The following is a 25,022-nucleotide window of genomic DNA, read 5'->3' as shown; positions in this document are numbered from 1 at the left end:
ATAAATGTAAGTTGAAGCCAAGTTAAAAAAAACATATGTATGTATTATGCCAATAGAAAAAGCTGCAATGCAAATACCTTGGCACTTTTCAAGAAGTAAATTTCAGAACTTTTACAATTATAGAAATGGGATAGCAGAAGAAAAGAATGAATAAAGAAAATCAATATTCAGGTCCATTTCACAAGTAGAATTAGTAGGGCTCGCGAGTCCTATCTTGGATATACAGTATCCATGTATCAACTCTTAACATGTTTTCTAAATTCAATTCTTATTAAAATTCCTAGATTTAATATACTAATTGCACTTTCACTCCAGTCACTGTCTGGACTAATATTCTTTTAAGACCTTTTTTGTGTGAAAGAACATAGAGTGACACCTTAAAGCATTATTTTACTTTCTGATGCTTCATCTTCTGACTCATTTGGGATCTTCAACCAGCTTCCTTTTCAGCTCTTTCTTATTTACCTAGTATAGAGAAAAAGGATATCAAATCTGCTGTTTATAACCATTATTATTTGAATTCAAATATTAAAAAAGAACACAAGTGAAAGAATATAGGGAGGCAAATATCCATTCACTACTAAAAAGAGCTAAAAAAACCATGGAGTCAAAAATGACGGACAATGTCGCTCAAAAAGCAATGCAATTTGCGACGCTATCCGTCGTTGACAAGACTCTTTTACCATCGTATACAGTGGTGATTGGGAGGGATTGGAGGAATTTAGAGAGAAAGAGAGAAAATGGGAAAAACAAGATCTGCCTTTAGATATTTTTTTAAAAAGTGATGGCAGCGTCACTTGTTCGTCGCTTTTTAAAAATGTTTGACCAACATTTTGACTAAAAGTGACAGACTAAGTGACACCGCTCGTCGCTTCTTTTAAAAAAAAAAAATTAATTAAAAATGACGGATGGCATTATTATTAAATAATTAATAAATTATTATTTTTAATCCAAAGAGACCGATATCATCGATATCGATAATAAATAATTAAATATTAATTATATAAATATATATGACGAAAAAATCCACCAAAAAAAACAACGGACAAAGAATCATTGTCCATTGTTTTTTCTAAAATAAATAGAAATGACGAACAGCGTTGCAAATTGCGTCATATTTTTGCAGCGACGCTGTCCATCATTTTTGACTCCATGGTTCTTTAACCTCTTTTTAGTAGTGCAGCATGGGGGGAGGGGGGTTTGGAGTTTGGTATATCTCACCTTTCCCATAGCATTTCGAGGCAGAGATTCCCACAGAAACAGACGAGTTGGTATCTGGATTACAGTCATAAAGTGGCAAGAATTAGCTTAAGCACCTTAGTACTTCAATACCAAAACATATCGCAAGAAAAGCAAATCATAGTAACAATATCAACCAAACAAGCATGAACTCCTTTTCCTTGTCCAAGTAATTCAGCGTTTATATGTTTCTTCATCATTCAAAACAGTCATGTACTGTACTAGAACAAGGAATTTGTTTTCCAAGCTCAATATATGGAGGACAAACAGGATTCATAAGCGCAACAGTAAGAATTAACTCTCCAAGTATGGGTGATACCTTGTATGGGGCAAGCTTCTCCTTTGCCCAATCAGAAAGTTCGTGCAAGGTTAGTGCAGGCTTTAGCTCCTCATCTCGTCTTCTTTTGACTTCAGCCTCAGGCACAACTATTGCACATACCACTTCGCCATAGTCTTTGTCAGGCAAGCCTAACACACAGCACTCTGATATAGCTTGATGCTGTGAACGAGAAATTTGATTAGCACGGGATTAATGTTAACTGTTGAAATCATATATTTGAGAGCTATATCAGAGGGGAACATTCAAAATTTGATAGAAACCAAGGGTGTTTATATAGATAGATAGATAGACAAGCAGCAACCTCCAATAGAACTGCTTCAATTTCCAATGCTGATAATTTGTATCCACCAAACTTCATAATATCAGCATTTGTACCTGAAAAAGAAAAAATATCAATTCTAAAAGAAATCAATTTTCTCTCTAACAGATGCAGGTTGATAGCAAAAGAACTTTCATCACTCCATTGTTTTATGAATGGAAAGCAACAGGCCAAAGAACCAAGGTCGAATAAACTTAATAAGTGCCACTTCTAAAAATTAGAACTTTGTCTTCAAAAAATATTTATTGATAAAAACTAGAATCAACTATAATCTAGTAGATATATATCTTTCACAGACCTATATCTACCGTTTGGGTTCTTGAACACACAAGACGAAGTTATACACACACTATCATTTGAGGGTTTGAACTACTAACTGAGAAATTTTAGATATTCGTATGGCACTCATACTTGCACTTCCCCGTCCATTGGTAGATATTACTATATCAGAAAAACTGAAGTAGCGAGATAGTCATTTTCAGTGATTCAACTTCATCATTTGAGGAAGCAGTCACGTAGACAACATTGTCATTTCATTTGATGTACGGACAAATTCAAAAGGGGAAAGGAGACAAGATTATGCTGAATTGCTTTCAGAGAAGTTGCCATTCAAATCTCATGCAGGTCATACAAGTCTTCTAGGAACATAACATGCATAAAATTGGTATAGCACAACTAGCAACTAACAATTCAAAGAAAACCATATGAAATTGGTATAGCACAACTAGAAAATAACTTGGAAGACAGTATGCTTACGTCCCAGAATGATGTAATATCCGTCTTCGTCAACAGTAACAGTATCTCCAGTCTTGAAATATCCATCTTCAGTAAATGACTGCTTGGTTATCTAGCAAATCCTCGCATGGTACAAGAGATATTCAATACCAAGAAATGGCATAGGAAGTCATCTATTTCAAGTTGGCGAGCCACTTAGCCACAGTTGCAAATGGTAATAGATTAAAACCAAGTGCTTGACAAGGTTCAAGAGCGGAAGGGGGAGTAAGAGAAATACAAGATAACTTTCTCTCATGAAAGCAAATAAACAAATGGCTATTAACATAAATGCATGAAAAAAATTCAAAGCAGGAGATGTTTAAGGAGTAGAATTACCAACTATGTAGTGATTACCTCAGGTAATTTCCAGTATTCTTTGAACAACGATGGGCTCTTAATGCAGAGCTCCCCAACTCCAGTTTTGTCATTACTACTTTCATCGTCCAAAAGAATCTTGGCCTATCAGAAAAAAAAAAGTGACAGAATATTCAAGAAAAATAGCTAGAACTTATCATAAAGACGGGATGCATCTAACAAAATTTTTGGACTGCATTTATGGACTTTGTTGCACCAGCATATTAGATGTGGAAAACATAACATAAGGAACTCACTAACCTGCACACCTGGAAATGGCTTGCCAACAGTACCTCCTTTGCGCTTGCCACTTATGGGATTAGAGATTGCCATCACAAACTAGACGAAATCAACCATTTACATAAGTATAGATATTAAGTGAACAGTCAAAATCCTACATACTAAAATAAGTGGCTATGAGCACATTTACCTCAGTCATGCCATAACGTTCCAATAACCGGTGTCCTGTAATGGTTTCCCACTGCTGCATGACGGGCAGAGGAAGTGCAGAGGAGCCACTCATCTGGAAGCAGAAATTATTGTTTTTTCTCATTTGGGATGATTAAAAAACACATTAGGTTTTGACAACAGTACATTCTATACTCTATAAAACCAACCAAAACGCGAAAGTCAGGCTCTTTACAGTTAAGATCCTAATTATGTTTTGTGTTGTCTATCAAAATAACACCAGCAAAAGAGAAACCAAGTCTATTACCATGAGACGCAAGTGTCTTGCTGCTGAAGCAGAAGCTGTTTTTAGTTCTGGATCCATTGCTTCATAGCCTTGTATCAATCGTGCATACATAGTTGGAACCTATTGGATTAGAAAAAACATCAATCAGAAAAGAGTGGAGGTAGGAGTCGGTGGATCTGCCACCAAAGCTATCAGGTGACACCATGGCGTTGGAAAATCCTATCTAGGTACACACAAAAGCTAAAGCTATCCCTATCCATACCCCAGATACAACCATAGTAATGACATCTTAGATATCTGACATTAAGTAGAAGCTTCTACTGCAAGTATCTCCAATCCAGGGATACAGAAATCAGAGATCATGACACGGTATTATTAGTCTCAGCCATAGAGAAAGCATTATGCAAAGGAATCGAGAAACCATGTATTCTTATTCTAAGCTTTGAAGCAAACAGGATGCAACTGATGCAATGGTGCTTCATGATAAGTTAAAGAAATTTATGACATTATTAGAGGCTTCCACTGTGAGTCCAATTCAGAGATGCAGGAACAGGAGACATGTATTCTTACTCAAAGCTTCACGCACATATAATGCAACTGAAGCGAGAAATCATTTTTCCATGGTAAGTTTAAGAATGCAAAGCTCAACATAATAAATGCACAGATTATCTACCATGACATAACATTGCAACAATGTTTCACTAATCTACTTAAAACTGACTTACTCCAGTAAACACCGTAATGGCATTATCCATTATAGTCCCATCTGTAGGATATGATTCACGCCATCTCTGCCAAATTCCCCTCACACTGAATTTTGGCACGAAGTCGACCTTCAAAAAGAGAAAAGCGGATATAGTAACATGAATTTCCAATCCGACAGCATGTATGCTGTGAGTGAAAAAAGTTTGATGATGTGAAATTATACCGTGGAACCTGCATAAAGAGGGGCAAGCAAAGCATTGAAAAGTCCATGCACATGTATAGTACAGGTTAAGGATCAGCCAGTTTTGTAGTCCAAATGAGATTGTTTATCCCACACAAAAACACATTGCAAAAGCAGGAAAACTGTGAAAAACATGATTGGGAACAAAAATAAAGGACTGTGGATATGATGGAGTGGTAGACAATGCAGAAATTGATCCTTGGGCGTGTATTCCCATGCATTAGCTAACATTTGGACCTGAAACAGCAAACATGGAAGGAGGGTTAGCACAGGCATCAACAAAACTTCCAGAAAACTGAAAAGAGTATTTCATAGCAAAACATCAATAAAGACAATCCTCACCCCTCCCAATATTACTGACAACTGAAACAAGACCTAAACAAGTTCACTTTAGCAAATGATATCGATTCTTCTTCATTACAACAGCAGTTAGTCCAAGGTGCAGACTTGGGTTACTTATCATCTCTCAGCAATACAAATACTATCACACATTATCCTACCTTCAGAATCAATGGAATACATATGCATTCGCAGCCTAATTGAGGAAGAAAAAAAGGGGAAGCAAACTTGCTCAATCGGACACACCAAGGTTTGTGATATGAATGATATCTACTGAGACTTAATTACAGCGTAACATCACAAAGTAAAAGTGGAATGAGCTAGTAGATCAATGAATTTGAGAAGAAGACATAAAGGCGAAAAAATCAATCATATCAAGATCCAATAAAATCAGGGGAATGCTGATATCAAGTCTAGAGCAGACATCAACCTGTGCTAAAACTCCATTGTGTGTGTGGACGACTCCTTTTGGTTTCCCTGTTGTGCCGCTGGTGTACAAGATAAAAGCAGGGTTCTCGCCTTAAAGGTAACATGTACAGAACAAAGGAAAACGCTATTGATGAGTTCCAAACATCTCCATGGGAAAATAAAGAACCATATGGAGAAACAGACAAATTACATTATCTCACCGTAGGAATTGATTTCTAGCAGATCTTGTTGGCCGTCAGAAACCATGTCTTTTGACTGGTCATTCTTTGTTGATGAATGCATGTCGGGAATTGAAGGAATGAGAGATAACTGAGCACCAGTTTTTGCTGCAATTATATTCATAAGTTCTTGGTGGTCCTCAGTACTCAAAATTATGGAGATGTCCTAGAAATCAATGTTTCACAATGAATTAAATACAAAAACCGGAAAGAGGACATCGCAGTGTTTCAACATCATGCAGACAGGGAATATTCAGCCTAATAACATGAGCTAATCATCTACAGACAGAGCAAGGCATAAAAAAAAATGCAATCTATATCATTAATATTGAATATTTGAAAAGGTAAAAGACATTCATTTTTTATGTGTCTTCATTATCTTTCAATATAACACTTTACTGACAGGAAACAGTGAGGGAGAAGAACAAAGATTCAGAGACAGACCGAGTCATTCATCACATGTAGCAGTTCACTCTCAGGGTAGCTCAGAGCAAGAGGAACTGCACAACCTCCACTAAGCCAGGTCCCTAGTATTCCAGCAACGAACTCAGCAGAAGGTTTGGCCACAATCCCTACTCTTGCTCCATTGTGATGTTCATTTTCTTTGATGCCTTTGTCCTGAAAAAGTGGAAGCAACTGAGCAGAAAGCAATAACCGAAGTAAATTCTGTAGACTGACTTAGAAATTGGAAGAGCAATATATCAAGATGAAAAAGATAATGTGGGGTAAAGGACTCGCATTGAATGAATTTCGTAAACAATATTATTGTCAACTAAACATTACAACTGGGAAAAGAAAACTTTCATTTAATCTACACTGTTTGATAAAGATTAAAACAAAAATTCATGCAGCTTTAGTTATTCATAGATAATTCGTCATTTCCAACTCACGGTTTTAAGATCTAGCTTGCTTAACAAATTTGATATTTTCCTCGCAGATGATATCAACTGCAGGTAACTGTAGCACTTTTCATCAGCTCTTATCGCAATATTCTTCTGCGATTCAGGTCCCTTGCTGGCAACTTCCTTGACCAGCTCCATATAGCTTATGCTACTTGTAGCTGAAAATAAAAACAAAGAAAGAGGAATAGAACTTTAAGATTATGTATATGTCATGTTTGTACCACCATCTCTAACTTTTTGAAGCACAAAAGAAGATATGCCATGAGTCGCATCCAAGGGACACTTAGTTTACGAAGATATATTACACATGAAATATAGTAAATAACTACTCACTTATTCCGACTTAACAGATAATCTCTACTTTTCAGAACGTCCCCAAAACGTTTTTTCGTACCATTTTACTGATAATATTATTCTATTCAACTTTCACCGACATTCAAGAACTCAAATTCATTTAAACAATTCAAGTATTAAATTTTGAGTAATGTTTTCCATATCAAAGTAACTTTTCTACACCTAATACAATATGAGCGTCCAATAAGCATTTCAAACTCCATTTCCAATCAAATAGCATCATATGAAATGGAACAGGGCATACATTTTACTCCAAAAGTAGTACTGTTTCTGAAGATGCAAATAGATGCCCAACCCCAAAGAAAAAAAGTAAAAATCCCTGCTTCCTTAAGATGAGGTTCTCAGCTCACAGTGAAAAGAAGATGTAGAATTTGAGATATTCTCCATGTGTTAACAAAAAAACATATCAATTCTAAAATCACAAAGCCCACCTTTATACATCTCTTTACAAGATTCCACAGGAGCGCGAAAATAGCCACCTCTCATAATATATCTCGACAGATCCTAATCCAAATATGATCAACCAAAACAGAACAGGAAATCCCCAGATATAAAAAATTCCGCTTCTTTCTTTTAAGATTTATAGCATGCTATAACATCTATTTCCTTATATTTCTAATTCATAATCGAGTAAAGATGACTTTTTTTTTTTGTTTTCGCAAATGCAGCTCAAACAAACATTTCTTCAAACAATTGATATGCATGCTTTCAGTTCTTAATTTTTTCCCAAACAAACCCCACTCGAAAACCCACGAACAAACCCACGAACAAAACATATACATTTACAATAACGTATATCAAGATAATCAAAATTCCTCAACATGGGTTTTTTGATTGAGAAAGAAAACTTACCGGAGGATAAGAGGCGAAGTTGGGATGAGATAAAGCTATGATTTTTGGGACAGGCAAAACGATACTGAATATATGAAGAGTTAGAACAGAGGAAGTAGTTGAGAAATTTCAATGTGCTCATACTATTAGGTGAGGAGAATTTCTTTATAAAGAAAAAACAAGAAATGTCAATTTATGGCGACCCATCAGCTTTGGTTGCCACAACTGTATGTTACGTGACATAGTAAATGTGGCTGGGTTGAAATTTTTGGTTTCTTCATAAATAACCCAACAGTTCAAATACGTCTATGGTTGGGGGTTGGTCTCGCCGGCGGGATCAGCGTCAACGGTTTCCGATTGGGTAGCCGTAGATTGACGGCGTTTTAATTGTGAAGAAGATTAGCACCTAGATTAGGGGAAAAAGGATAAATATACCGAACTATAGTCGTTCAGTCTAACGGAAGATTAATAAATATAGGGCCGATTGATAAGATTATGACATATGTATGTCCGTTAGTATAAAATGGTATATATGCATTAGTTTTTAGACGATAGGGGCACCAATATCTCAAAAATATAACGGAGGATATCTGCAAACTATTTACGATAGTTTAAGAGGTAAATTTGTCATTTTTCCCCAGAGATTATTCAGTAATTAGAATATGGAAAATAACTTAATTTACGATTTGTTTCCTTTGGGTAATTATTTATTTTTTAGTTAAATATAAATGATGGCCAAAGGTTAAAATAAGGGAAATTTCTTAATTAGTCGCTTTGTAATATGGGTATCCAAAAGACGAAGGAGGTTCTAATCATTATTTTAGTCCCAAGCCTACAAACAATTTTTATGTACTTTAAATAAGGGAAAAGAGCATTTCTACCTAAAAAGAAAAACTATTTACAAGCAGTTAATTTTTTATTTTCATATTTTTTATTTTTAATTATTAGAATTTAATATCATCAAAGTATATATATAATCTGATGGTATCAAAGAGGAAGAATTGATACTTCGGTGAAAACAGAGAAAATGATCAAAATGGTCCTTGATGTATTGGGATTGCTTTATTTTGATCCTTAATATATTCTAAGTGATTGAAATAGTTCTTAATGTATGACAAAATGTGTTCAACTTAGTCTTTTACCCTATAATATATTAAGGACCAAAATAAAGCAACCCCAATAGATCAAAGACCATTTTGATCATTTTCTCGATAAAAACACTATTTAGTTACTCCTTCATACCATTAAAAAAAAAAAAAAATATATATATATATATATATATATATATATTACTCCTATTTAGAAATGGGAGTTTGGGAGGACCAACATTGCACTAAAGAGTTGGACTAAAAGCTATAGAAATTGTACATTGAGGCCCACCAAAAAGATGAACTATTCTTTTTTTCTACTTTCCATTCTCCCCTTTTACTCTCTTTAGTTTATCTTTCATCTTAAATTTTTCATAGATCTTTAAAATATTTTGAATTATTAATTATTATGAATTATAATGTTTTGATTTTTACGTAGTTTACAAATATATAAATTTCATTTTTAAAAAATTGAAGATATCATACGCAAATTTATGGTCAAACTTAAACTATTTGATTCTTGAGAAATAAAAAGTGTCACATAAAATGGGGCAGACGAAGGATAACTCACAATTAAATTTATTTCACTTTTTAGTTTCCATTTTTAACATAATTTTTGAAGTTGGATTTCTAGGAATTCTATGGTAGACCCATTTAAATTTGACTTTTTTGTTTTAAATTAGAGAACTTGGCCGCACTTCGCACGATCATTAAAATTAAATATTTTTGATTAATTTTATATTTACTCTGTTGTTTAATCGTAATATTATTATTTGTTTTAATAATATGAAGATTGTGAAAAAAATAAAGCTTCACAAATTTTACATCTATTAAATGAGGAAGAATATATTTTTTATCAAATAAGTTAAAATATATTTGCTAATAACAAATTCTTCCATTGCATGAAGTTGATCCTTTAATATATAATATATATTCCGGTGTACCATTCTCCTTAAATGTCTAAGAAATATCTCATAATGTCAAATAACACTGTAATACTCTCTCTGTCCCTAATTACTTGTCCACTTTTAAATTGACACATTTATTAAGAAATCAATTAATGACATAGTGAGTTTATCATTTTACCCCTATTAATTATAAAGTAGATGAAAAGTTCTGCAATTTTCAAAGTAATTAGTCATTTAATTGAGGGTATAATAGGTAAAAAAAATGTTCTTTCTTGATTTGTCAAAATGGACAAGTAATTAGAGACAACTATAAAAGAAAAAGTGAACAAGTAATTAGGGACAGAGAGAGTACTAAACAAATGCATCAGCAAATGAAATTTATATTAAAAATATATTGAATAATGACGTAATGATACCTTAATAGAATTTCCTATCCATTTAAAAAAAAAAAAACTTCACCCTTTCAATTTCGTTATATCTTCTTATTTAGTAGAAGAATCATCATTTATTATATTCTACTCCACCTTAATTGTACCATCAGAGTTTTAAGAATAAACATTAAATTTTAAATCGAAATAAAAAATCATTGAAAAATGACAAAAAAAATAATAATAGTATATGAAAATTAAAATAAGGTGCAAGAAAAGCCTTTTCACGATAATTTTTTAAAATATATTGATAACAATTAAAATGAAGTTGTTATTTTATCTTTAAAATTAAGTTTGATTGAATTGAATTAGTACAATGAGACAAAATATTAAACTAATAACTTTTTAATGTTATTAAATGCATTTTCTTTTTAATTGAGTAGTAGATTAAAAGTTCCGAATTAGGATATTAAAATAATATCTTACTCTCTCCTTAATTATTATGGTATTGCAAACATTTATTTTCCTTAAATGGTGATTCATTTTTCATTTATAGTTATATCCAATTAATTTCTAATGTATTGAACGTGGTTATGAGTTATTGAAATAATATCTTTATCTTTCCTTAATCATAATAAAATTATAATTGAACATTTATTTTTCTGAAATGATAATTTTGTTTCAATTCCTAGAACATATTGTTTACTATATTGAATGTAATTATAATAAAACATATTGTATTTAGTATGACAAAAGAACTCAAAAATTGGAGAAATTAGATAAATAGTAATCTTAGCTTCTAAGAAATGTCACATCATCATTTACATATCCAACTTTATATATATAAAAGAGTTAAAAAAGAAAAAATAAGTGATTTAAGAAAATTATATAAATAACATTAATGATCAAATGAAGATTAAGAAAAAACGTCAAATAAATTAGTAGTATTGATGATGATAAAAGTTAAATAAATCATTTTTTCTATTATTTAAATTTTTAACATAAAATTTCCAATCTTTTAAAATTAAAAATAAATATTAAAAAAAAAAAAATTCGAGGCAATAATTATTTTAAAGAAAAATATAACCAAAATTGTCAGAAAAAATTGATAAAAATAAATAAGTATCTATTACTAAGAATGGTGTCACTACATTTTCTATTTTAACTTTATTGTTACATATGGATAAAAACTTTTAGAAGAAGAAATGATTCAAAAATTTAAAAATAATGATTCCTTAAATGGTGATTCCTTTTCCATTTACAACTTTTCAATTAATTTTTAATGTATTATATATGGTTATGGATATTGGAATAATAATTTTATCTTTCCTTAATCATAATAAATTATATTTTAACCTTTGTTTTTGTGAAATGATAATTTTCTTTTCATTCGTACAACATATTGATTAATATATTAAACGTAATTATAATAAAACATGTTGTATTTAGTATGACAAAAGAATTCAAAATTTTAAAAAATTAAATAAATAATAATCCTAACTTCTAAGAAATATCACAAATATATATATATATATATATAAGAAAATGATATAAATTACATTAATGATGAAATGAAGATTAAGAAAAGAAGTAAAACAAATTAATAATAATATTGATGATGATAGGAGTTAAATAAATCATTTTTTATATTTTGTAAATTTTCAATATAAATTTTTCAGTCTTTTAAAATTAGAAAATGTTAAAAAAATAAAACTAAAACTAAAAATCGAGGCAACAATTATTTTAAGGAAAAAATAACAAAAAATGTCAGAAACATTGATAAGAATAAATAAGTATCTATTGCTAAGAAGGTGTCACCCCACATTTTCTATTTTAGCTTTATTATTACATATAGATAGAAACTTTAAGATGAAGAATGATCCAAAAAATTTTAAAATAACAAATCAATTATGTAAAAATACATGTGTAATTCTTATAAAGTTATAATAACTAATTTCTTCAAATGAATAATTAAATGAAAGAAAAAAAGTAATTAAGAAAATAATATAAATAACACTAATTATGAGATTAATAACATTGATGAGGAAAGGAACTAAATATGATCATCTTTTTAAATTCTTTTTAAGAAAATATATATAAATTTTAATTAAAGATAAATAAGAAAAAAAAACTTTAAAGATACAAAAAATCAAGACAAAATAAAAGAAGAAAGAAATTAGAAGAATAATGAGGTTGAAAGAAATAATATCTAATTTTCTCTCTTTTCAAATCACAAAATAAATTTTTGCTTGTTCTCCTCCTAATTTGATACGAATTCCATAAATAGAATGACTTTTTCTCCAAATAATTTTTCTTACCCTTTGAAACACTAATCAGCCTTCTTATAAATTTGTCAACCACAATGAATTTTCTCTCCTTGTAGGAGGAATAAACATTTTTTCAAAAAGTCTTTAATTTTGAAAAGAACTTTTTGTTACATAATCTCTTTCTTTACATCAATGTCTTCACAAGAATCATGAGATATTCTCTCTTTCTCTTTTGTTAAAAAAGTCACATGACCTAGAAATTTGATGGACATCTTAGCGACAGAAGTTGATACCATATATTGATCATCATCGTCAGAAGAAGAAGAGCCAAAGTGAAAATTTGTTCTTATTTGTTACAAATGGTCAACTATTTTTTTTTATTTTATAGGCTAAATAATTATAAACAGTTATGAAAAATGAATAGTTTTTATCTTTTCATCTTCCATTTTCATTTACTTAAATCTATATTAGTGTATTGGATGTTATAAAGGGCATAATTAATCGGGTATGATATAAATACTTTTTTTTAAAAATACAAATAAGAAATACAAAACAAAGATAAAATGTCAAAAAAAGGAGAAAAAAGATGAATAGAATTACTGGTCATAGAGAGATGCCACATCAGATTGTCTATATTCAGCTTTATATATACACATATAGGTTCATGCCCTTAGATGTTATTTTATTACTTTAGCTGGCATCGACATTTTTGTAAATCTGATATCTACTTTGAAACATTTTATAATGTGGCATAGGCTGACAATTGAGATCATAAATTTAAAAATAATAAAATTTAATTTATTATAATACTAATATCAATATCATAAAGATGTATATATATATCATTTAAAAAATATATAAAAAGTATTATAAATTGTAATAATTAACCGCTTTATTTTTTTAAAATCATATATAACTAATTTGATTTACACTCCAAAATTCATAGGTGTCACATAATTTAGACATTAATTCTTCATTACTTAATATATGTAATTATATCAATGACATATAAATTGAAATAAAAAAATTACATATTTTATTTGAAAATCACGTAATAGTACTATAAGGTATAATAATTAACAACTTAACATATTTTAAAATTTTAATTGACTCTCCAAATTCCATATGTCTCATGCAATTGAGACAGAGAAAAACATATATTGGTTTAAAATTAATAAAAATATTATAAATTATAATAATTAACAACTTAAAATTTATAAAAAAAAATCCTTTAAAAAAATTTAGTTGGCTCTCCAAATTCAATCGGTATTACAATAATTAAAACATAGAAATTAACATAGATTGGACTCCTGCTAACATTTATGTTTTCTTTTTAAAAAAAATTTCTTTTATACTTATATAAATAAATTTTTTATGTAAAAAGTATTATAAATCATAATAATTAATAGCTTAAAATATTTGAAAACATATAAAAAGTTTTTGTTAACTTTCAAAATTTCATCTATACCACATAAATTGGGAGAAATATAGATATATAGATATTTTAAGTTGCTAATGATTGTGAGTTATAGTACGTTTTATGTCATTTTCATATATATTACTCGCTTTGTCCTGATTTATGTGATACAAATGAAATTTCAAAAGTCAATGAATTTTTTATAAGTTTTTTTTTTAAAATTAACTTGTTATTTATTGTGATTTATAATATTTACGTAAAACATACTCTAAATAAAAATAATTAGCAACTTAAAATATATAAAAACATACTAAAAATTGATTAACTTCAAAGTTCGTATGTACCACATAAATTAAAACAGAAACAGTAACATATATTGGGCCCCGTGCTGGCACGGGGTCCCATATCTAGTATATACATACGGGGCAGATCTACAAATACCACCCCTATTAATGAATGATCGTGTAATGCAAATGGAAAATCGTCAAGTTTATGTCTCCAGGGTCAGTGGTTCGTCCTTAATGTTAATATTTGAACATGCCAAGTATGCTAATTTATAAAATTGATGATACAGATTTTATAGTTTGTTTAAACAATCTTTTAAAATTAAATTATTGTGAAATGTCTTTTTCCTTTTCCAAAAGTGTTTTAAAATAAATACCTTTGATGAGTATCAGTTTGTGTTTGATCAATTAATTTTAAAAACACTAATGAACTGCAATGAGTATTTGGCCAAATATTTTAAAAGTGTTCTTCAATTCTATTGATAATGGTTCTTAATTTTTATAAACCATATACACTTTTTGTTAAAATTCTTGGCAATAAAATAGTGTATTTTTTAAAAATCAAAAGTACTTTTTCAAAAAAAATCTATTTCTTTTAGGTTTTGAATATCAATTTTTGCTACTTGTAAGAACATTAATTTTCTCCTAAAAACATGGTCAAATACCTTATTTATATATATATAAAAAAAAAAACAATAAACATTTTTGTGGCCAAACTAGCTATTAGAATTCTCCTATGTAAATTTCGAAATCACACTATTACTCATAAAATATGCACCCTGCCCCTCAAAATCCTGGATCCACCTCTCTCTCTCTCTCTCTCTATATATATATATATATATATATATATATATATATATATATATATATATATTACCTTAAAAGCATGAACTCCTAACTTGAATGTTAAATTACTATAACATCCCTAACTTAGGTTGTGACTTTTTCGATGAGTTGTGACTTTTTCGATAAGTTGTGACTTTTTTCAAAGGGTTGTGATTTTTCGATGAGTTGTGACTTTTCCAAAGAGTTGTGACTTTTTCAATAAGTTGTGACTTTTCCAAAGAGTTGCGACTTTTCCAAAGTGTTGTGACTTTTTCAATAAGTTGTGACTTTTCCAAAGTGTTGTGACTTCTCGGAAAGGTCATGATCTTTCATAAGACACAAAAAACATTTGTTCATACTACCCTTTGTTGACTATAAATAGAGGGACTTCCTCTCATTTTCCAACCACAATTTTTTCTAATCTTCTACTCTTCTTCTTCTTGCATTTTAAATTTCCTTGTGTAATTTATTGTCGTTTGACTGAGTTCGAAGTTTAGCGGAATATGAGGTACCACTATTCTGATGAAGTAAGTCGTTCTATCCTAAGAGGGTATATTCCATAACCTCGAGTACTTGAGGAAAATAATATAATTTTGATGATATAATAATTATTTTTTTGCTTAATATACACATTAATATGTAATGTTCCAATAGATGAAGTTAACATGATGTAGTCTAAAGTCATTTGTTTTTGTTAACAATTTCTCTTGTGATGTAGATATATGCTTCTGAATATCTTTTTTTCAAAATTTAGAGAATTGTCACGATTTGTTTTTGATGCTCAAGACAAAAGAATGACTTTATTTATCAATATTACTTATGTGATTTAGACTCTCAGGAAGTTTGCTTCAAAATAGTTATTACTATATAAACATTGTCCTTTTGTTTTACTTATTTACTACTTCCTCCGTCCCATTTTATATGATATACTTTGATTTGGCACAAACTTTAAGAAAAATGGAAAGACTCTACAATGTTCCGAAAATACCCTTATTAATAAGTCTAATTTGTTAAATAAAAAAAAAACTATATCTGACTTTGAATAGAAAAGTTTATGACTTTTTTCTCTCTCATAAGTTAATGTCACATCAGTCTTAATATAAATCCAAAAGAGTCCAATTCAAGAAGGGTAAAATAGGAATAATGTCATTAAATATTTTACCAAATAAGGAAATGTGTCATTCTTTTTGGGACTGACCAAAAAGGAAAGTGAGTCATATAAATTGGGACAGAGGGAGTATTTCTTAATATTTCAGTATTTTAGACGAAGAAAAGTTCATATGACTCTTAATAACGCCAATAGAAGTTTGTATTAGTTTAATTTTTATTATTTATCTAATAGCTAATTTTATGAGATAAATATTTTCATTAATGCAAATATATATTTATATTTGGGTAGGTATTTATATTTAAACTAAAGTATTATATATGTCACAAATGTATTATCAAGTTAACGAGATCTTTTAACTTGAAAATAGATTATTTTAAAATGTTCCGAGTTCTTTTTCAGAACAAATGTGAAAATATGTAAATATATATGAATCATTTAAAATTTATCATTAACAAAATAAATTTTATAGTCAATAATATGGAATAAACATTTTCATTTTGTCCCTACACTGAATTAAAATCTAATAACTATAAAAAAAAAACTAACATTAATTAAAGGTCCTATTTATTTATGTAAGTATAAAATTTATTAGAAATTCATCTATTGCACATTAATTCTTTAGTTATAACATTATAAATTTTGTTAGTTATTACTAATTATTGCAAATTTATTCACACTCTTTTACATTCTTTAGTCATAGTATTATGAATGTTAACAGTTATTACATTAATTATTTCTATCTTTCATCTTTCCTTATATTAACTTTTGACCAATAATTTTTCATATTATTATACCGCCCTATATATGTGATAACACGGTGTTGTTATTTTTCCTTGGACGAATCATGTTTGATTGAATAAATTGAAAATTGTTTACAAGTATATGAACTATATCTTTGTTGGGTGTAAGATAAACAAGTGATTATATATATGATTTCATAGATAGAATATATTCTTTAATTTTAATTTTTAGTTTTTTTCGGTAAGAAAAAAAAGGAAACTTTTCTCAATTAACTATGGACAGTCATATTACTATCTTTGATTCATGCACACAGACAATCGAGAAGTCAAATATGAGATCCAACAAAAAGAAACGTCATCTATTATGTTATAACTTATAAAATAAAAATTAATATACAAAAATAGTTCTAAAAAATAAAATGTAGTTGTTCTCCACATGTTCATATGACATCTAAACAGATTAAGTGGAATACACATGTAATGCACATCTGGTTAAATGACATGAAAAATACACAACAAATATCGTTTATAAGGTAATATTAGTGAGATACAACTAATTGCATGATTGAACCTCATCAAATTGAAATATATATATATATATATATATATATATATATATATATATTATTGCATTTAACTAACAAAATTATTCATTGACCATCTTCATAGGTTCGTGTGAATAAGAGATATATATAACGATCCACATTGAACATTCACAAAAGAATCAGCAATATTATTTTGTGCAAAACTTATTATTCAAATCTTCGCTTAAATTTTCTGAATTGATAATCACGTGCAACGCATGTGTCGAAAATCTAGTATATATATATATATATATATATATATTCCTATGGCATCAAGAAAGAAGCGACAATATATCAGTGAAAAGACTGTTCAATTTTCTGCTTGATAACATTAAAAAAAATACTATAGGTATATCTACCATCAAAATATATAGATACCATCAATACAAATAAAATCAATTTTGAATATAAATATACATGACATTGATACTAGATACACAAATACATATAATTTATAAAACTCATATGCATTCTTAAATACTGATGCATCAATTCACTCTTTATATTTTTCAGTAATCATCATGTTGCAATCCGGCGCTATTATTTCGGGTCGTTTGCAATTTCAAATATACTATATAAAAATATATTTTTTATTGGGAAAATGCATAAGTACCCCCCAGCCTATGCCCGAAATCTCAGAGACACACCTAACCTTTACTAAGGTCCTATTACCCCCCCGAACTTAATTTATCTATAATATTCTACCCCTTTTCTGCCTACGTGGCACTATCTTGAAAAAAATGTCAACATGCACTGGGCCCACAAAGATAGTGCCACGTAGGCCAAAAGGGGTAGAATATTACATATAAAATAAGTTCGGGGGGGTAATAGGACCTTAGTAAAGGTTAGGTGTGTCTCTGGGATTTCGGGTATAGGCTGGGGGGTACTTATGCATTTTCCCATTTTTTATTCCTAACATTTTTAAAGAAAAGTTACTCATTTTCCTTAATAACTCTCCCTAACATTTCAATATCTCACACATCCTTGCATAAATTAAAAGGGTAGAATCAAGGAACTAAATTATTAAAAAAAAAAAGAATCAGTTATAAACTTCGTCATTATTTTGCTAATATCCAACTGAAATTTATCACTAGGTTGTCTCTAAATAGAATCAGCAACAAATTTTACAGTTAGCTACAAAATTTATCCGTTGCTAAATTCTATTTTTTTTTAGCGGAACTACTTTTTATTTTTTTATTGACATAAGGGTCAATTCACACTAGTTCTATTTTTATCTCTTATTTTCGTATTCTAAGAATTTGTATATTTGAATTATTTCATGTACTTTAATTTTTATTTTATAAGTTCATTTAATTAATCAATATTTTTTCACTGTAATCGTTATTGGCATACAAATCTTGTACTCCTTTGCTCATATTTCATGCCATCTTTAATTGATTTGTTGATTGTTATAAATTACTGAAGTGTTATAATTTTTCATTTTATGTTTCATGACCTTATAATTACTCTCTCTAATTGCATAATATAAATAAATAATGGTGGGAAGAAAAATAAATCAAATAAGAGAGAAAATTGTCAGAAAATTCAAAAAAAAAGAAGAAAATAAATACCATTGTTGATTACAAAAATTACCTTCGAACTTGACAATAAAATCTACTTTAGCACTTTAACTATAGGAGCATTGAGATATCCCCTTAACAATTTTCAAGTGATTTTTGTTCAACCCTCTCATCACTAGCCCAGTTCAAGATTGGGTGGTGTTGACGCACACACATTTGCATTTGTTACGTAGTTAATGAGTTATAAATAATTTAACATATAATATAATATATAACTCATTCATTCTCAAATTAAAATCCGATTTAACTATAGGAGCATGTAGATATCCCCTTAACATTCTTTTACATTTAAAGCTTGTTTTTAAAATCTTTTCAATTTGACGATAGATTTTGTGTACTTCACCTTGAGGTTTCATCATAGTGAAAAATTACACAAAAAAATTGTATCAAGTACAAGGGATATACTGTCTCTAATTATTTAGACATAGATGCTGATAAATTCACTTACTTCAAGCATGCTGATAATGTGAAATAAATTAGATGTAATTTGTCTTTTTGTTTTGTTTATATAAATTAGGAAAAAAATTATCTAAATACACAACTTATTTTATTATATGCACTAAAATTTTCTATCATTTGAAAAAATTACAAAAATCCCTACTCTATCATATATTCTCGAATACATCACTTTATGCGATGTATCGATCGGATACATCACTTTATGCGATGTATTGATCGGATACATCACTTTATGCGATATATCAAGATGTTGAGTGATGTATCCGAAACCAAGACGCGATGTATTGAGATGTTGAGCGATATATTCGAAACCAAGATGCTATGTATCGGAAATGTTTTGGGACGTAGCCAGATTCCATCAAATTTAAGAGATTTTTGTAATTTGAAAAAGAGTAGAAATAAGATGTAATAAGCTCTTAACACTGTAGAATTTGTGTAAAATTTTCTTATACTAGACCGCCTAAGCTCATCATGTAGTAAAAATTAAAAGTGATAGGAATATTATATATGAATATCGACCTTAGTTAAAAAAATGAAAATATTATTAAACTTTATGTGACCCATTTAGTTGATGAACCTGTTGTGGCAGTAGTTGCATATGACTAAAAAAGTGAAACAGAAGTTAGTAAAGATTCAGACTATGCAGATTTGTTTGATGAAGGTGAAGATGAATATGATAGTGATGTTCATGAGGTGGTTAGAATTTTTAAGAAAGAAAAAAAGGTTGTCATTTTTTTTTTGAAAATGCAATCAAAATAATAAAGAGAGAAGAAAAGGTCCCTAGATCTGAAGGAGTTGATTTAGAAAAAAAAAAGTTGATTTTGAATATGATGATTATTTATTTGAGAAACAAAGTACTTTAAAGGACAAGATAGCTAAAGATGAGTCGTACCTTGATTCAAATAAAGTTGTTAGCTTTGAAATAGATATTGATAAAGAGATGTTGGTAAGGAAGATGATGTTCGGTCACGATCCAATTCATCGGGCAGTGTGGGCATCTACTCTAACACCTAGATTGGAGAATTCTTACCATCCAATTTAAAAAGTAAAAATTACATGGCTAAGCAAACATATACTAGTTAATTAGTCATCACAGTTTTAGTTAATTATTACCACTCACGACCAACATTCAATGACAATTATGTGGACTGAGGTTTCGAGTTTGTATAATTCGCATGTTTGTATGATTCAGAATTTGTATAATATAATTTGTATAACTTTTGTATAATGTAATTTTGAATAATATAATTTATACAATTATTTAAAGTTCAGATGTTTGTGTTTGTATAAATTTGTTATTTTGAGTTTATACAAAAATAGCTCAATTATACAAACGTACCCGTGAATTATCCAAACGAGACAACTTAAACTGTAGCTACAACCCGTAAATATACAAACTATAGCTATGGAGCATAATTAAATTTATTATAATGACTATTTGCGAAAATTTCCATTGAAAAACAGACGATACAAACATTTATAAAACATAAGAACTCTTTTTAATAATTTAAAATAATCATGAAAACTCAAGTATAAGAAACTTGTTTACATACATCTCTCATGTTTGATTGTTTTTAACTTACTTCCTCTATGATATATCCAAATTAAAAAAATATTTCATCTCCATCGTTAATTAGATTTTTTATGAATCACAAGCTATGTTAAAGGTCTTAATTATAATTACAAAGAAACAAGTATAGGGGTAAACATGAGTACTAGAGAAGACATGCATTTTGTGAAGTATTTGGGAGTATGCATCTGTAGTTAGCTTAGCATTCATCAACTCTAGATCATATATTTGGGAAAATCATGCACACTAAATATAATTTAATGGTCAATAAAATGAGTTACAATTACGAGGTCTCATATTTATATGAGGGGACCTTTCTAATTATTATTTTTATATAGTAAAAAAAGAATAACACATAAACGTATCTTTTAACTTGATCTCAATTCATATCTACGTCCTCCAACTTTGGGTGTACACAAGTAGACACTTTAACTTGTATAAAACTAAGAGCATGTTGAATTGACTTAAAAGTTGGTCAAACCTACTTTTAAGTCATTTTTAGCTTTTGGAAGTATTTGACAAGGTTAAAAATAACTTAAAATAAACTTAAAATGACTTTAAAAAAGTTAAAAACCAAAGTAGATCTCCCATACTTTTTATCTTTTGAATTAAAAGTCATTTAAGTTTGACTTAAAAACTACTCTTTTTAAGCCAATCCAAATGAGCTCTAAACAAATAGACACTTGTGTCCTACCTGATGTTCTATATGACAATTTGTGTCCTACGTGTATTTTGCCACACAAGACGTATGTGTGTTCAATTTTATTACAAGTTTAAGTGTTTACTTGTGTACACTCAAAATTGAAGAACATCAATATCAAACAAAGCCAAACAAATGAACATATTTATGTATTATACCTAAAAAGAAATCATTATACAAAAGTCAACAAAAGGAAGAGATGGGAATGAAAAAGTGAAATTCTAACCACAACATTCTTCCTGAAAAATATTTAAAATATTAAAAAAAGAAAGTAGCACAAACAAATTGAACCGATACAAAAGAATGTATCACAAACATCAATCTTTTTCTGGTTACTTGAGCAGCCTTGGCCCTAGGCCTCACAAAAGAAGTGACAAATTACACAAAATTCACAATCTTCAAAGGGATAGGCTTATCCAACCTCAACACATGTGTGCACCACATAAAAGAAAACTCAATATCTTTAGAAAGATACCCATTGTGCCACGTGTCTTTTGGGGTCCATGAAAAAATGATCAAAAACCCAAAAATGTATCCTTTTGTATAATCCATTGCCAACCCAATAACTACCTAAAACTAGTTTAGTTCGTGTGAGGTAAATTAAAGGATGGCATCTTTGGCAACTCTTGCTGCTGTGCAGCCCACAAGTGGCCTAGCTGGAAGCTCCATTGCTGGAACTAAGCTACATGTTAAATCATCTCGCCTTAATGTCAAGTCTACTAAATCCAGGTATATGTCGAAGGCTAGCCAGTTGAACACCCTTGCCAAAAATGTATATTGCATATATAGGTTAAATATTACCTTTATACATATGTATTAATTCTTGAATACCCTTAAATATCATAGCGAAATTACTGACTTAGCCACTGCTCATAATATATAGAAGTTAATTAAACTCATATGCTAAGGATGTATCAGGTTGCTAATCCTACTTATTATATCACTATTTTCTCACCGAAAAATGTTCAGTGGCTATTCTCATTGATATTTTGATATCCGCTGTTATTTATCTTTTGGATGCTCAGATGGTGTAAATATTTGTATGTTAAACTCATGATATATAGGAGAACTTAGGATTTATATAGGCATAATACATAAACATGACCCTTAACTTGACGTCAGCTGATAACTATGACCTTTAACTTTGGGCGTGCACAAGTAAACACTAAAATTTGTATAAAGTTGAACAAATAGACACATTCGTCCTGCATGTCGCCCTACATGGCAATTTTGTGTCCTGCGTGGCGTCCTATCGTGTATTATGTCATGTAGGACACGTGTGTCTACTTGTTCAATTTTGTACTAGTTTAAGTGTCTGCTTATGCACACTCAAAGTTGGAGGGCATAGTTGTCCGTTGAAGCCAAGTTAAGAGTCATGTTTATGTATTATGCCATTTATATATGAGTGTTTTAACCTGTTGTGGAAAGTCACTTGCCTTATTTTTCTTACATTTGATAATCTCACTTATGATGAAGATTCACTTATAGTTATCATGATCTGATTAGTGTAAAAAAAGAATTTATACTGTCAATGTATAGAATTTAAACTCGATCTTGACATTCTGGTACTGAAGCATAGTGCGTGCAATCGTATAGCAAGAATCAGTTGTATACAATAAAAGAAGGGCACTCTGTAAAAGTAAGCGCGTGTTTTTATTTGATCGTTGTAATCTGATTGATTATACATTTTCTCCTAGGTCTGGTTCTGTGGTTGCAAAGTATGGTGACAAGAGTGTATATTTTGATTTAGAGGACTTGGGCAACACCACTGGCCAGTGGGACTTGTATGGTTCAGATGCACCCTCACCATACAACTCCCTTCAGGTATTTGATCTTTTTTACCTTTTAAACACATTCTTTCTTGCAGCAATACTTCATGTTTCATATTCTGATTGACATTTAACATGACCGTCTGAGGAGTTTCTAACGTTATTCTTTTGATTGGAAAGGAGAAGAATTTGTCATCAATTGTCAATAGTCTTAGTGACTTTTTTGATCATTTTTACCAGTTGCAATTGATATGTTTTTTCCTCTATAGCTTTCAAATTGGCAGGAGATGCAGAGTATTTCAATATTATATGCATTAGTAACTTTTTTGAGTTTAAATTCAACTTCTCATTTATTGTTATTATAAGTGAGTCTTCCGTCTTGACTTGTTGGCTTTCTTAGGTTCAATTATGTTGATGGAAAACTTTATGTATTTTGGAGTACTTGAGCATAAAAAATTGCCTTAACAACCAAGTCTATACGACAATAACAACATACCTAGTGCAATCTCACAGGTGGGGTCTAGGGAAGGTAGTGTGTACGCAGCCTTACCCCTACCTTGTGTAGGTAGAGAGGATGTTTCCGATAGAATGTCAACTCAAGTTAAGCACATCAAATCAGGTATAAAAAGGAAATACAGTAGAGAAGAAGTCATGTTGGAAATAATGCACAAGTCTATATAAGCTGAACTAGCTTTCGTGAGGATTATGAACACAACCTGGCCTTTCTAGACAAATTATCGGAATTTTTTTTGGTCTACTTAAGGTCAGACTGTCAGTACTCAGTAATGAACATAAGAGCTATAAGTGACGAAACTTGATTTCTCACCTTTGCAGACATTAGTGTCTTCCATATAGAAAATGCAATTGAACTATTTCCTTGTTACTTAAGCTCATATGCGGATCCAAGATTTTAAGTTAGGGGGTATAGAGTATCACTGTACCTACTACTTCTTTGTGGAAGCGTACTTATTCTAGACATGTGTTATAAAATTTTCATTAAACACACAGTTAAAGTCGAGTGCACCAACTACTTCGCATCCACCACTGCTTAAGCTAAGTTTGTGTTTTGACAATCATCAAGAGTTTGCTTGTTATGCTTGGAAGGAATGATTGAGTCTGTGTAAGCTCAGAAGTTGGTGGTAACTTTCTCTTGTATTGCGTTGTGTTTTGTAGAGCAAGTTCTTTGAGACCTTTGCTGCTCCTTTCACCAAGAGAGGATTGTTGCTCAAATTCCTGATATTGGGAGGTGGCTCAACTCTTGCATACTTCAGTTCAACAGCGTCAGGGGATATACTACCAATTAAGAAAGGGCCGCAACTTCCACCCAAGCTTGGTCCACGCGGAAAGATCTAATTTCTTTTCAATCAAGCTTTCTCAACCTTCATATTGTAATTGATGTATCTGGTCTCCAGCTTGTAAGTATTCTTGAAGCCTACATGAGACCTTTGTTACAAGAAGTTAAATCTTATGGCATTCGGTTTATCTTGTTGCAAAGTTGGAGCTTGTTTTCTAACATGGTGTCTTATGACATTCAATTTATCTTGCTGAAATGCTACTTCTGTCGGTTCACATAGGTGTCAATGCCTATTTAATGTTTTTAATTAAGCTTTGTT

The 25,022-nt window shown here is 30.0% G+C and overlaps 2 protein-coding genes across 2 annotated transcripts; one reads left to right on the top strand and one right to left on the bottom strand.

Moving 5' to 3' along the window:
- Positions 1-138: 138 nt before the first annotated feature.
- On the bottom strand, positions 139-8,116 carry LOC125830310 (probable CoA ligase CCL8). Its single transcript, XM_049509511.1, has 17 exons — positions 7,761-8,116; positions 6,543-6,712; positions 6,097-6,270; positions 5,635-5,818; positions 5,436-5,524; positions 4,834-4,903; positions 4,649-4,701; positions 4,446-4,553; positions 3,742-3,840; positions 3,457-3,549; positions 3,288-3,365; positions 3,027-3,131; positions 2,655-2,745; positions 1,881-1,954; positions 1,559-1,738; positions 1,222-1,275; positions 139-465 (listed from the first exon to the last, which is right to left on the bottom strand). Exons 1-17 carry the CDS (start codon positions 7,879-7,881, stop codon positions 418-420), a joined length of 1,791 nt encoding a protein of 596 aa, XP_049365468.1. The 5' UTR covers positions 7,882-8,116; the 3' UTR covers positions 139-417.
- Positions 8,117-22,066: 13,950 nt separating this feature from the next.
- LOC125830312 (photosystem I reaction center subunit VI, chloroplastic-like) lies at positions 22,067-24,898 on the top strand. The gene is made up of 3 exons (XM_049509513.1): positions 22,067-22,369; positions 23,338-23,464; positions 24,583-24,898. The coding sequence occupies exons 1-3, from the start codon at positions 22,248-22,250 to the stop codon at positions 24,760-24,762; spliced, it is 429 nt and encodes a 142-aa protein (XP_049365470.1). The 5' UTR covers positions 22,067-22,247; the 3' UTR covers positions 24,763-24,898.
- Positions 24,899-25,022: the final 124 nt, after the last annotated feature.

Source organism: Solanum verrucosum, unplaced genomic scaffold, assembly GCF_900185275.1.
Source record: "Solanum verrucosum unplaced genomic scaffold, falcon-dt-bn FXZP01000228.1, whole genome shotgun sequence".
Classification (NCBI taxonomy): domain Eukaryota; kingdom Viridiplantae; phylum Streptophyta; class Magnoliopsida; order Solanales; family Solanaceae; genus Solanum; species Solanum verrucosum.
Note: the sequence above shows the minus strand (reverse complement) of the source record. Positions and strands in the feature narration are given on the sequence as shown.